Source organism: Amia ocellicauda, chromosome 8, assembly GCF_036373705.1.
Source record: "Amia ocellicauda isolate fAmiCal2 chromosome 8, fAmiCal2.hap1, whole genome shotgun sequence".
Classification (NCBI taxonomy): Eukaryota; Metazoa; Chordata; class Actinopteri; order Amiiformes; family Amiidae; genus Amia; species Amia ocellicauda.
This window is the reverse complement of record NC_089857.1, coordinates 20,903,089-20,918,366: the sequence shown is the minus strand read 5'-3', so window position 1 is coordinate 20,918,366 and position 15,278 is coordinate 20,903,089. Positions and strand designations below refer to the sequence as shown.

Below are 15,278 nucleotides of genomic sequence, written 5' to 3'. Positions count from 1 at the left end.
ACTTGAGGTCTGACTCAAGGAGATGAGTGGCATCTCACAAGAAGGGACATGAGGAATTCAGAGATGAACTATTAGTACACTTCATGATAAAAGCTTTGCTACCCTGATTAAAAAACAAAAGCTACAACATGGAGAGCAGATATAAAAGTACTGTATCTATGTATGTATACCTAGAGCAAAACTACCAAACCTGCTGGTAATAGAGTGCTATATAGAGTCTGTTGTTTTTTTAATAAGGCTGTTATGATCTGCATTACCAGCACTGCTAGAAAATGTATATGTAATGTAGGGCCAACATTATAGGTATAGCATGGATTGTAACATAGTGGTTAAAAAAGAATAATGGTGAAATTTAATTGCCTACTCAAAACCTTCAAATCACTTGACCTCAATCCCTCTAAAAGTCCTGCGGGAGGAACTAAAATGCTGAAAGCTTAAATACTGAAGAACCAGACTCCCTGGTTGCATGGGAGAGTGCCGTGCAGGAAGAATAGCCGTCCACAAGAAGTATTTTATCGGTCATTAAAGGCTAACATTAAATACTGAAAGCACATGCGGCAGCAACATAGTGGGCAATGAACAAATTGCAGCGAATCCAAAAATGAAGAAGAAATATTTGTATGATTTACATGGCATTAAAGTAAAGCCATCGTAAACATCTCAGCTGCCTAAGCGATTGTCATCAGTCCTGTGAAAAACCAATACAGCCATGGCAAATAAATACAATCTTCAGGAGGCTCGAGCATACTAGTTTAGACCAAATGCAAGGAGGTTTTTGATAATAATTAGTACTGATTTGCAAATTAAGCATGCTTCATTGCAATCAAGCCATGAGGGAGTTGGAATGGTAGAAATGCTGAAAAGGAATGGCTTAATGATTTATGTCTTAATAAATGTAAATGAAGGAAAACACTTGCTCCACAGTTACTACAGTGCGTTTTCCTCCAGTTGTTCAAAACTTCTGTGGAAAAGATTCCCTAATATAATACTAAATATAAATGTTAATATGAAGATCACTCAAAAATATTTAAAAGTACACCCCCACTGATTGCAAATAAATGTACAGTACTATATAGCCTAGCTACACAATATGTTTTCAGTGTAAATGCAACCAAATACTGTAGTCTAAATTAGAATAACATGCAAAATTGTACAATATAATACAAATGCTACAGCAAGTTTGTATTTATTTATGCAGTTAGCTAGTCGTCAATTATAGCACTTGCAGGTTTTACTTCATTAATCCAGACACACTCCTCTTGTCATGTGACAGTAACTGTAAAGCACCACAGGGCACAGGAACAGGGGGACCCAGTTACAGTGCTGGGAGGGATGGTCAGACAGGTGTGGGTCAGGTACCGGCAGGACAGGGCAATCAAGGCAAGGCAAGCCGAGGTCATGGTCACAGGCCAGGGACCCACAAGACACAGGGAACAATGCTCAGAGATGTAGTGGTTAAACTGACAGAACTTCACAAAGTGTGAGAGACAGTAAGGGGTTTATATGTGGAGCAGAGGGACGCAAGGAACCAAGTTGGGAGGTGCAGAGCGAATGGGAGCAGAGGGTGATTGAACAAGTGCACATGGTGTTAAGGAATGTTGATTGATTGATTGAATGAATGAAGGGAGCTGGAAGAAGTGACTGGTAAGGAAGGGCAATGTGGGGGAAAGTGGAAGTGCTGGACTGGTGTAGAGTGCTGGGCTGTAGCTGTGACAGTAACGCAAATGTGATATTTGCAGATTGGCCAAATTCCTTTTCCTAGATTAAAAGAGTATTAGGACCCTCAGATGGCCTTGTATAATCAATCATATCTGCCTTCTAGAACTTCTCAGATAATCATGTTAAATCAATCAGTCAACTTCAATATCATTTCCATTATCTTGCTGACTGTACACTGCACTAATCCATGTCAATGTGAAGGAGAGAATTAGCTAAATGTGCTGGCTTGGGTCAATCGATCTAACATTAGAAAGAGATTGATTGTTGATTTAAGTATGTAACAAGGAAGTTCAAACAAGCCAATGTTTCGGTATATTTTCTTCTAAATGTAACTAAATGCTGTTTTATGTACACCCTTTTATAGAAATTCTGAATAGGCATTTAGAAAAGGTTACCAATACAATATCAGGGACATAAAGGGTGTAATTAAGTTCTTGTTTTTATGATGTGTAATTAGATTGTTTCTAGGTTTTAAATTACAATATTTAAAAAAGTTTTTTCAGGGCTATAGAAACAAAGTGTTGTAAGCAGTTTAATTTTCAAGCTGTTGTAATCCTTTTGTGACTTTTTATTCTGCTTTAGCTAATTACCTCTGAGACACTGAAATGTAAAGCATTGCTTTCTATAATCTACATCTCTACATATTTCCTGCAGTTGAATTTGCATCTGCTTTTGCACTTATGCACTCGTGTTTCTCTACAGTGTAATTTTCCACAGTAACAAGATCTAAATGCATGGTGTATCCTTTCTGTAGCCATTCATGATTCACGTTGTACATCCAGCAGATGGACAAATGTCATATTTCCAAACAGCATAAATTGGCCTTGTTTTAGAGTGGATTCAAGAAATAGTAGGATTGTAGGGTGGGTAGTAGCTAATGGAAGAGTATGTACTCAAAGGTTACTGACAATTAACTGTATTATAAAGATACATGCCATAGTAACATTTTGTGAATTATGATAAAAGTATTAAATTCATGTCATGTCATAGGAGATCTGAAACCATGCCATTTACTTCTAAATAAACATTATAGTCCATAGAACATACTTTTAAGCTTTTTTTTAAACCTACATCTTTAATGGAAGATCAGACCTACGTCTTTATATATACATATATAATATATATAAACACACAAAACAGGGTTATTTCACAATCACTTCAATGTAGACTTAAGCTGACTAGAATACAAATCAATATAATAATTTACATTAATATATAATATGTATTAAATCATACATATAAAACTGTCTGATTAGGAGAAGCAACATCTCCACAGTAAAATTGAATAGTCTGGGTTCAAAGAAGATCATGACCAGATTTGGGGAGTACCGCTACACATTAAACTCAGGATTCAGGCACTGAAATTAACAGTCCATTCATAAGGCATTAAGTACAGACAGAATGAAACAGAAATCTGACTTGATTCTAAAAGCAGGCATTGCAGTGTACAGGTAATCATCAAACAATGCATTACTGAAAATTACCATGTTAAATTATATTGCATTATTGGAAATGCATATACCTGTACAAACCCATGTAAATGTCCAGTTTATGTTCCTGGAGTACGGGCAGGATTAAATAAAAAAAATTTGGTGCTGCCAGTTGCTCGCAGAAGCATTAGCGCATGTCTTCGAATGGAAATCGCGCTGCTGAACTATCCCGGTATTAAATCTAACACAATTTGCGCCGCAAAACGACCTTCTTGCAGCTGATTTCTTGCACAACGCGAGAGAATAAAACACAGCTTTCACACAGCCTCTACTACAACACTACACCACTGTACTCAGTCGCGCTTTCATGTTTAGTTAGATGCTACTCTCTTCTAATTTTTAATGTAAATCCCATCATGTACAGTTGTGTAGTTTGCTATTAGCGGCTGGTTAAAGTTGTAATTCATTCTCGCCCAACAATACAGTGGGAGTGGTCACATTTTTGCTGCATTAAATCAAGAAAATATCTGCAAGAAACCCCCCTGACAATGCTCTCAGCTCCTCTAGTTTCAGACACTGCAGATTGTCTAAAGCCTCTGGCAGGTTAAGGTGCAGTGGAGAGAAAGCCCGTCCGGCACAGGTTTGCATAGGCGCAGCTCCGGGTTCATTCACAGCCTCTGTGGCTCTGTGTGTCCAGTGGAAATAACTGATTATTGCTACAGTAACTACAATACAGGTGTACAGTGCGGGTGACACATTACATGTTGCACCCAACATCCACACAAATTAAATATTGCCTATTGTTCGTGCACAGAAAGAAAATATGTTGTTACTGAATGTCATTTTATATTATATTTTGTTCAGCAATGTATCAGTGTTTGTTTTGGTTCTGTTTTTTACACATTTGTTCATTTATTATTTATATAATTCACCTGTTCATTTATTCTCCTCTTGAATTTGTTTGTTGTTCTGAAAACATGAATTGAAAACGGTTTCCTTCTTAACACATCTTTCGTGGGAGTAGTGCCTACTATCGACTAAATATTAACCCTCACTCGTACTCACTACAACGTTATGTACATTCAGCCTATATCATATATAAGGGGGCTGTTTCCATGCATGATACATTTGGCATTAGTTTAAAGTTTTACACGTAACAGAAAGGTGGGCTGTGTTCCTTTCCATTTTAAAATGAGAAAATGCTCTCACCAGTGAGAAACAGCTTATTCCAGATGGGTATATCCAATATAAGGGCAAAGGTAATGCCAACCAGTATCAGTTTATATTAGGTTAGCATACATATTGTTGTTAAAATATATCAGAAAGCAGTTCACGAGTCACTCACATCCAGATACCGCCTAGAAATCTGTGTAAGTCTCCTTTCTTACAGTGTGTCTGTACCCTAGAAGCCCGTGCAGTAACACACTCACCACAGATTGAATGTGTATCTAATGTAAGCATTTTGTAATCAAAGTTCGACACTTTCTGTAAATCAGAAGCAGTTACATTGTAGGTTGTTATTATTTAGCATTTATTTAACATTGCTGTGAGCTGTTGATCAGTGTTACTGCATTTGTACGGCACGGTCTTTGTCTGTATTCAGATATAAAGCGGCCATTATGTCATTCAACACAACGCAGGTGTGCACTGTCCTAATTAGTTACAGGTGAAGTATTTAACAGCCCCCTGGACCTCTGCGCCAGCAGTCAGCACCAGCAGCCTTCAGTGCCTCCCTTCGGAAGGGCCCCATCTCCAAAGGGCAAGGACTCTAGCTGCGGGACTCCAGCGAAGAGAAGACTGTGAGGAGATGCCGCACAGCAACAACAGGCAACCATGATGATCTCTCTGATTCCTGTCCTGCTCTCTCTGTCTTCTCAGTGTGCACCTGCATGCCATTGCTTCCCTAATCCCTCTAACCTCATCTCTCTGCCTCTCCCCTCCTCCTCCCTTCCCTCTACTTCACTCTCTGGAGGCCTGTGGAACTGCCACTCAGCTTCCAACAAGGCCGACTTCATCTCCACCTTCGCCTCCCACCAGTCTCTGGATTTCCTCACTCTCACCGAGACATGGATCTCCCCGGACAACTAAACCACCCCTGCTACCTTATCCTCTCTGTTCGTCCTGTCCCACTCCCCTTGTCATACCAGGCAAGGAGGAGGAACAGGGCTCCTGCTCTCCCCTTCTCTCCCCTTCTCTGTCCCCCCCTTTTCTCTCCTCTATCACGACCAACAGCTGCTCCCCTTCAACACTCTCCATGACACCCATGGATCACCACTTCATCTCCTTCTCCCTTTCTCTCCCCTCCCTCCCGACTCCACCCACTCCCTCTGTCACCTTCCGCTGTAATCTCCACTCTGTCTCCCCCTCCACCCTTGCTTCCACTGCTCTCACTCTCTCACCTTCCATTGACTGTTATTATTATTATTATTATTATTATTATTATTATTATTATTATTATTATTATTTTAATTTCTTGGCAGACGCCCTTATCCAGGGCAACATAAGTGCAAAAATACAGAGAAGTACAAGGCATGTTTTTCCCATCTAACTGTCAGCTGTGCTACCTCCTCTTTGTTCTCCTCCCTCACCTCCTCCCTTGACTCTCTCTGTCCTCTCACATCTTGTCCTGTCCATCCCTCCCCTCCTCAGCCTTGGATCTCTTCCGTTCTCCACTCAACCCAAACTAGTCTGCGTGCCGCTGAACAGAAGTAGAAGAGGTCCAAACTCCCTCGAGCTCTACTGCTCTCTACTGTCTACATTCTCCTCCTCACTCACCTCAGCCAAGAAGTCTTACTTCCAATCACTCTTTAAATCCACTGTCAACAACCCCCGCAAACTCTACTCCACCTTCTCCTCCATCTTTGCCCTGCCTCCACCTCCTCCACCCTCATCTCTCACTGCTAATGATTTTGCCTCCTTCTTCTCCTCCAAGATCGCAGACATCCACAAGCTCTTCAACAGTCCCTCCTCCTCTCCCATCACACCCAAGTCTCCCACCAACCAAGCTTCCTTTTCTTCATTCTCACCTCTTTCGGACTCTGAGCTTTCCTCCTCCTACGTCACAAACCTACAACATGCGCCCTGGACCCTCTCCCTTCTCGCCTCCTCCAAGCGACCGCTCCTGATCTACTCCCCTTCATCTCCTCCCTCCTCAGCTCCTCACTCCTATCTGTCTGTTTCCCCTCTGCATTTAAACAAGCTGCTGTCATCCCACTCCTCAAGAAACCAATCTTTGACACCACCTCTCCTCAGAACTACCGCCCTGTCTCCCTACTCCCCTTCCTCTCACAGACTCTCGAGCTCTCTGCCTTTCTGTCCAAACACTCACTCCTTGATCCTCTGCAATCCTTCCGCACAGCTCACCCCACTGAGACGGCTCTCCTGGCAGTCACTGACCCCCTCAACTGTGCTCGGGTGGCCTCCCTCTCCTTAATCTCTCTGCAGCATTTTACACTGTCGATCACTCCATCCTCCTCTCCTGCCTCGCTGACCTTGGAATCTCTGGGACTGCTCTCACCTGGTTCTCCTCCTACCTCAGCGACCGGACCTACCAAGTGACAAGGTGAGGTTCCTCATCCACCCCCCAACCTCTCCTCACGGGCGTACCCCAAGTCTCCGTCCTGGGCCCCCTCCTGTTCTCTCTCTACACTCGCTCCCTGGGCCCCCTCATTGCATCCCATGGTTTCTCCTACCACTTCTACGCAGATGATCCCCAGTTCTTCCTGTCTTTTCCCTCTTCTGACCCTCTCATCCCATCTTGCATCTCTTTCCTGTTTGTCTGCTATCTCCGCCTGGATGCACTCACACCACCTCAAGCTCAACCTCTCCAAATCGGATCTCCTCTTTTCCCCCACTATTCCTCACCTTCTGCTGATCTCTCCATCTCAGTCCCCTTGGAATCCACCACACTCTCTCCTTCTTCTTCCGCTAAAAATCTAGGAGTCATCCTCGATTCACTACTCGACTCAGCTGCTCGTCCAGTCACTGGTCCTCTGCACTGCACCAAGCTACCTTCAGTCCCTCGTCTCCCCATACATCCCCTCCAGACCACTGTGGTCTTCTGGTACCAGAAGACTAACTCTGCCTCCTTTCCACTCTCCTTCCTCCAGAGCCGCTCCTTCTTATCCCTGGCCCCTAAATGGTGGAATGACCTTCCCACCGAAGTCAAAACAGCAGAGTCCTTGATCTCCTTCCGGTACTTACTCAAGACACATCTTTTTAGACAGTACTTGTAATATGAGTCCTTTTACTCTCCTGTAAGATAGCACTTCACAACATTTTACCATGCTTCTTGTGTTACTAATACTTGTATTATTGATTTCCCCATTGCTCCCATTCCCGTAGCCCTTGACTGTGACTTAACATCTTGACAGCACTTAGCTTTTACTTTCCAGGATGTATGACCTCACTTATTGTATTTACTTGTGTAAATTGGAAGTTGTAAAATGTATTATGCTTTGAATTGCTTTGTATAATGTACATTTGTAATGTTTCATGCCTTGTACTGAACTATATTCTTGCACTTTGTATTGCGCTTATATTTTGTAAGTCACCCTGGATAAGGGCGTCTGCCAAGAAATAATAATAATAATAATAATAATAATAATAATAATATAAGGTTTTCTATAATTCATGCATCTCTCTCTGTATGGACTGAATGCAACTATTAAGAGATGAACACAGCATCGAGTGACACTGCTGTAACGTAAATATACAGTATAATTGCAATTATAAATAGTTACACAAATAGGTAAAGCATGGAGACGTCTGGATGATATTTATGGAATATGTACAGGCATATATGGTTGCGTAACTTGCAAGCCAGTACATCCAGTGTATGAGGTTTGTGCACTGCATATTGGGTGGATTAACTAAATAAATACATACAATGAGGGAAAAAAGTATTTGATCCCCTGCTGATTTTGTACGTTTGCCCACTGACAAAGAAATGATCAGTCTATAATTTTAAAGGTAGGTGTATTTTAACAGTGAGAGACAGAATAACAACAAAAAAATCCAGAAAAGTGCATTTCAAAAAATATATAAATTGTTAATGAGGGAAATAAGTATTTTACCCCTTTGACTTAGTACTTCGTGGCAAAACCCTTGTTGGCAATCACAGAGGTCAGACGTTTCTTGTAGTTGGCCACCAGGTTTGCACACATCTCAGGAGGGATTTTGTCCCACTCCTCTTTGCAGATCCTCTCCAAGTCATTAAGGTTTCGAGGCTGACGTTTGGCAACTCGAACCTTCAGCTCCCTCCACAGATTTTCTATGGGATTAAGGTCTGGAGACTGGCTAGGCCACTCCAGGACCTTAATGTGCTTCTTCTTGAGCCACTCCTTTGTTGCCTTGGCTGTGTGTTTTGGGTCATTGTCATGCTGGAATACCCATCCACGACCCATTTTCAATGCCCTGGCTGAGGGAAGGAGGTTCTCACCCAAGATTTGACGGTACATGGCCCCGTCCATCGTCCCTTTGATGCGGTGCAGTTGTCCTGTCCCCTTAGCAGAAAAACACCCCCAAAGCATAATGTTTCCACCTACATGTTTGACGGTGGGGATGGTGTTCTTGGGGTCATTCCTCCTCCTCCAAACAGTTGATGCCAAAGAGCTCGATTTTGGTCTCATCTGACCACAACACTTTCACCCAGTTCTCCTCTGAATTATTCAGGTGTTCATTGGCAAACTTCAGATGGGCCTGTACATGTGCTTTCTTGAGCAGGGGGACCTTGCGGGCGCTGCAGGATTTAAGTCCTTCACGGCGTAGTGTGTTACCAATTGTTTTCTTGGTGACTATGGTCCCAGCTGCCTTGAGATCATTAACAAGATCCTCCCGTGTAGTTCTGGGCTGATTCCTCACGGTTCTCATGATCATTGAAACTCCACGAGGTGAGATCTTGCATGGAGCCCCAGACCGAGGGAGACTGAGTTATTTTGTGTTTTTTCCATTTGCGAATAATCACACCAACTGTTGTCACCTTCTCACCAAGCTGCTTGGCGATGGTCTTGTAGCCCATTCCAGCCTTGTGTAGGTCTACAGTCTTGTCCCTGACATCCTTGGACAGCTCTTTGGTCTTGGCCATGTTGGAGAGTTTGGAATCTGATTGATTGATTGCTTCTGTGGACAGGTGTCTTTTATACAGGTAATGAGCTGAGATTAGGAGCACTCCCTTTAAGAGAGTGCTCCTAATCTCAGCTCGTTACCTGTATAAAAGACACCTGGGAGCCAGAAATCTTGCTGATTGATAGGGGATCAAATACTTATTTCCCTCATTATCATGCAAGTCAATTTATAACTTTTTTGAAATGCGTTTTTCTGAATTTTTTTGTTGTTATTCTGTCTCTCACTGTTAAAATACACCTACCATTAAAATGATAGACTGATCATTTCTTTGTCAGTGGGCAAACGTACAAAATCAGCAGAGGATCAAATACTTTTTTCCCTCACTGTATGTGTAAACATTGTACACTGATTTCTTCATTACATATTTTGTGCACACATTCTTTGGAGAGATATGGCAGGGTCTACTGTCAGTACTGCACCTTGAGACACCGAGCGTAAAGTTTGTACTTATTGCTTTTTACACTAGATGGCATCGAATTATATTAAAATGATGTACTTTATACTGATGTATACATCACTGTTCATTTTCAAGTGATGGTAATAAAAATTGTAATAGGCGTTTATATCACAACATCGTGTCCAGAAGTGGCGGGTTTAGGGGGGGGCACGGTGCCATGGCATTTTTGAAAAAAATAAAGCGGACAGAGCTCCAGCTCTGGACTCGGACCCGCAGCTCAGACACTCAGAGCTCCGATACTGTGACACCCGCCAGACCAATCAGGCAGGTATGTGGAAGTAAGCGGCTTAACACTGTACTTATTAATTCAGAAGGTTATGTCACTTTTAATGTTTCATAATACAAGTTATGTTCAGTGAGCAAAAACTACTTTAAACATGTTTGTGCTCCACTATGGCAGAAGAAAGTGTTTATGGGCTCTCGCACATGTACATAAGGACTCACACTAATGTCTGCTGATATTATTGATGAATTCGGCGTCACAACAGGAGACTTGCATTCACATAGAAACTCCAACATAGTGGCGCAAACAGCTGATTTCCAATGAACAGTTGCGGCTTATTTTTAGTTGCTGGTTTCTTCCAATGATAAATGTAACCACTATGAGTTTTGTAGCCGGTGCGTCACAGTTTGTTTTTAATCTACACACCACTACACATAACCCAGCTAACACACAATGTTGCCACAACATTGTAGCTACATAATTCAACATTGTGGCAACGTTGTGTGTTAGCTGGGAAGTGGACACTGAATAAAATGTTTACATTGATCTGTTATTCACCCAACCATTGATCCACCCACTAATAGATAACGCCTAGTAAGGGCATCTGCCAATAATAATAATAATAATAATAATAATAATAATAATAATAATAACTAAACAGCTTTCATCAATGGCGGATTCTGTTTTTATTTTATATTTTTTTCTTCTACTCATAGTTGTAACTGCTATGAAGTATACACTTGTAGTGTCAGCGGGGAGATGAATGCTGTGGATTCACAGCACGGAGCGCCAGATCGCTGTTTCTCTGCTTTATTGACGCATCACTCTTCTCGCAGCCCACCCTGCTTTTCCGCCTCTGGTTTCTCTTCAGTTTCACACTCTGTGATTGGCTCACGGTGCCTCTCGCGCTGCCCGCCCATCCCGGAAACCACGCCCTCAGAACAGGCTCCTCCCCCTCGCAGCTCCTCACATTGTAGATTTGAATTCAGAGGAGCTGAGCTGCGAGATCCCCTCCTCTTCTGCGACTTTTCGCACTCGCACTTTGCGAACATTTTTGATTTAATCCTGCCCTAGGACATAATACTAACACAAAGTTAATATAAAACACCAAAATAGATTTTCTTGCAATCAAAATGATTTTAGCACTAAAGTTAAAATGTCTCAAAACCCACAAAACAAATTAAGCCAATTTGTTTTAAACAAGAGAGTTTTCAAAAGACATCTTAATCTCGTATGTACAGCCTTCCTAGCCTGAGCTGCAGCATGGCTCGGGACACTTCTCAGTTTAAAGGGTTAATGTGCATATGTTTGCTTTTGTTTTTATAACTTGGTCACCTTAGGAGCATTGATAACTATATACCTATTTCATTTTATAAAGAGATCAAAATATTTCCCAGAGGTGCTTCTGGTAAAGGCCAAAACCAACTGAACAAAGATGGCTGTTTTGCAGCATGTATCACTACATTTTTCGGAATGTATCACTCTGTGCTTCTGTGAGGCATGTACAAACTGCATTATCATGAAAAAGGTACACGTTATTGGGATAATGGAGGAAAGCATAAACAGTGTTGTTTGAAACCACTTTATTGGAGAACTACCAGTATTGACAATCCCCAAATTAAACACTGGTCCTGTCAAACCTCCAGTCCTTCCACAATGTAATTTGAGACTTATTGAAATCTTTTTTCTGGTATGCACTGACTCCCTACCTTGTGTTTCTCTGATCTGTGAAGTAACAGTCCTAAAAATCACCCCTGTCTGTTCCTCCACAGCTTGATATAGTGTCAGTTCAAGTGCTCTACAGATGGTCTGTCAATGTATCGATCACTGTGCTTCTCTTTGCATGGCCCTGTTTGGAGGTTCTTTAGTTTAATGGTACATTGAAAAATGGATACATGAAAAAACAAGTAATTAAAAGCTCCTGTTTTAATTGTCCCATTGTGATTTTCTCATAGGATGGGATTTGTATTTATGCATTTGTTTATTTTACAGGGACATGCAGTTGTTGACTACTTCTAAATATATACAAAAAATAGAAGAAACCATTACAGTCTTCAAGTATCTCAATATGTAACTTTTTAGTATTGGTTTAATGTTTGTACCTACTGCATCCCTCCGAACATCCCTGCTGTGCCTGTAATTGGTTTGTGAATCGCAAAATCTGCTTTTTTGTTCAGTGGATATAACACTTTTAATTATACTATTTATATGCAACGATATTTTAATCATACAATTTAATGCTTGTGACATGTTGAGTGTCTCAGTACTATAAATAGTATTGTAACTGTCCACTGCAGTTTTTCTTCAGAAAAGCTTATTTAACCACAATTGTTCTTAAACGTGAAATGTACTACTGCGTGTTAATATTTACAGCTAAAGTATCTTATTTAATTTGATCTTGAATATCTGACGTTTTATGACATCTTTTCTCTGCTACTCTATTCTGCCCTCGGACCACTTGCTCTAACTAATAAAACCTGGTAAACTGATTTATTCAGAGCACCTTCTCATTGGATTAGCATATTGGCCTATAAGGAAAATACCATTCTGTTGATGTTTTGCCTATTTTAGTTGTATTACCTTAAGCCTTCTGGATTTACACACAAAACTGGAGTGATTGGAATTTACTAAAAAGCATATCAGTAAGATTACCGGCAAGTATATATTTAACCTTGGATTTCACAGTACTTTTCTAGCCACAATTTAAAATGGATTGTGACATATCAACTAAAAGCTTTGTCAAACATACCTGTCTGGCTGTAACTTTAAATGCACAAATTCACAGAATTTCATGAACTAAAAAGTATGTCAAAGGAGTAGTGAAGTGAAAATACTTCGTCAGCAAAATGTAGGAGCCAGGGAACTGGAAAAGGCTCAACTGAGTATATAAGAGATATAAAAGATTTTTCTTGAAAAGTAGTAAAAAAATAAATAAATAAGAATTACCTGGCAGCGGTCCAGGGAAGGTTTAATAGGATTTAACCTATAATTACTTTTTCCCCTCTTCTATTAAAAACTATTTGGGTTTTTGACTCTGCAGGAAATTCAAGGTCAAATGCATTTTTTTGTGAATGAAGAAGGATTATTGTGTTAATACGAACAGTAATTTTCCAGGTTTGATTTTTGCTTGTTAAAGGAATTATTGTCCTTATTAATGATTAAAGTAGTTAAATAATGATAATAAAGTTAATAATGATAATAATAATAAGAGAGAATGCCAATGTTTTAAAAACAGACAATCACATAATAAAATAGAGACAGAAACTTAAGCAGATCGTTTGTGCCACCAAAGTATTGTCCTGCCTTTTTCTCATCCTAATGATTAACGGTAAGCGGTAACGGTAAGCTCTAACAGTATGCTATGTAACGTATGCAAATAGATCTACACATATGTGATGAATATCGATAAGCAGTCTGATATGAAAGAGATGGCAAATCAACTAGAGTCTGTTGATTCAATGAAAAGGGACTGAAAGTTACGCCAAGAGTAGAAGTGAAGGCAATAGACAGGGATGACATTACAAGCACTATTACTTTAATGTTTTCTTTTGTTTTATATATATATTCACATTAACGGCTCTGCACTACTAATGAGTAGAGTAGTGTAATAAGTGATAGTGTTTCTTTTTCCACAAGTCGGTAAGGAGCAATTGGTATTCGATCAGCAATATAAATGTAATTTTCAAAAGAATATCAAAATGAGTGATTATAAACCAATGTAAACACTGAGACAGAAAGTTGAAAGTAGATAAAAGCAAAGTCATTTTTCTTCTTTTCTGTGCTGTCTGTTTTTCCACCAGACAAATATGCATTCAAGCACAAGGTGTAAAATGGATGGAAAGTGGATTGCCAGGATCACAGTATATAGCTGACATTTGGCACATGGGATTGATTTATGGAGTGTTTAACTGATTTATGTAGTGCTGCGTTTGGTGAATGGTTAATGAAGTTAATTTTGTTCAAGTGTTATTTCCTGAAAAGTAGTGCTCATTATCTTTGTGGCAGGTGCAGAAATACAGTGAGATGCATGAATAGAAACATCTTATAATAATAATTTAAGCACGTTATGAAACTCACCCCAGTGTCATAGCAGTCTGCACTACTGTTTTCTGTGCAGCAAGTTTCAGCCAACTTAACCATTTCATCAGTAACGGCATTCACTTCCTCAAATGTCCCAGTTGAAAATTTCTGGCTGTAGAGAACCATTCCGCTGGACAACGAGAAGATGTTTTAAACAATGCACCTTGCAACTTATTGCAACTTGAAAAAATAAATACATCATATCATATTTTCTCCTTCAAGTGCAACAAGTCTGCAAGAGAGAGTGTATTATTAAAATTATATTTTCAAGTGCCTGTTATTTGATTTAACAACATAATAGTTAATACACACATTATACATATTTCTACATACATTGCTTTGAATTTTTCTTTTCCCAGCATGGCATATTCCTGGCAAACCTTTTCTTTTACATAATGTTTTCCTACAAAAGAAAACAAGACAGACAATCTCACAATATGTCTAGTAAGGTCAAGAGTAATGTTTTGGGCAAAATGAAAAACACATCAAAAACATTGTGCTAAAACGTACCAACAGTGTAAATAATGTTGTTGTTTTACAAAACAGTACATTTTTTTCACCACCACAAGCTAGTGATACTGTAGGATGGATCAATATTCTCATATTTTACAGTGGGCTATGAGGCTGGGGTTCTGGCTATTGACTGATTGAGTTTATATCCAGCAAATAATAATATTCATAATAATAATATGAGATTGATGTATAAAACCAAATATGTTAAACAATTCTGTAGTAAAAATGTCTTACCTCTAGATATAGAATAAACAAAGTCAAAAGCAGACATGAGCACCACAATACAAGTAATCTTCATCTTGTAATTGGTATAGATTTTCCAACGGTATTCAATTTACAGATTCCCATGGATTATGAAAATGGCGCACAAGGTAGTTTTGCACAATATAATGTCAACTAATGTCTGTCAAGTAAAACATTAACCGTAGGAGGATGCTGACACTGATGTTTCAAACAAGATCGATGTTTTACTAAATGCCAACCCTGTATTTAAAGTCTCCGATGATGCAACAGCAAGCCATCCATATTTTGCCTTGTTACTCTGTATCTACAGCAGTAACCACTTGCATTTCCCTTTTTTCAGAGAAATGTCAAGGAAATAACAAAAAATTTTGACCTGCACAAAAATAATGAATCTAACTAATGCTATTAAATGCAACTTTGTCTTTGTTGCTGGTTTTGTTTGGTTTAAATGTAGCTTCATAGTTTGGAGTCTTTGCTCATATCAGTT

The 15,278-nt window shown here is 39.9% G+C and overlaps 1 protein-coding gene across 1 annotated transcript in view; it reads right to left on the bottom strand.

The window, feature by feature from the left end:
• The window catches only part of gc (GC vitamin D binding protein), a 35,899-nt gene extending 20,932 nt beyond the window's left edge, over positions 1–14,967 (bottom strand). Inside the window, exons 1-3 of the mRNA XM_066710631.1 lie at positions 14,783–14,967; positions 14,369–14,438; positions 14,033–14,165 (exon numbers count right to left, since the gene is read on the bottom strand). Coding sequence (XP_066566728.1) covers positions 14,033–14,165; positions 14,369–14,438; positions 14,783–14,846 — 267 coding nt within the window. The 5' untranslated portion in view covers positions 14,847–14,967. The remainder of the gene's footprint in view (positions 1–14,032; positions 14,166–14,368; positions 14,439–14,782) is intronic.
• Positions 14,968–15,278: the final 311 nt, after the last annotated feature.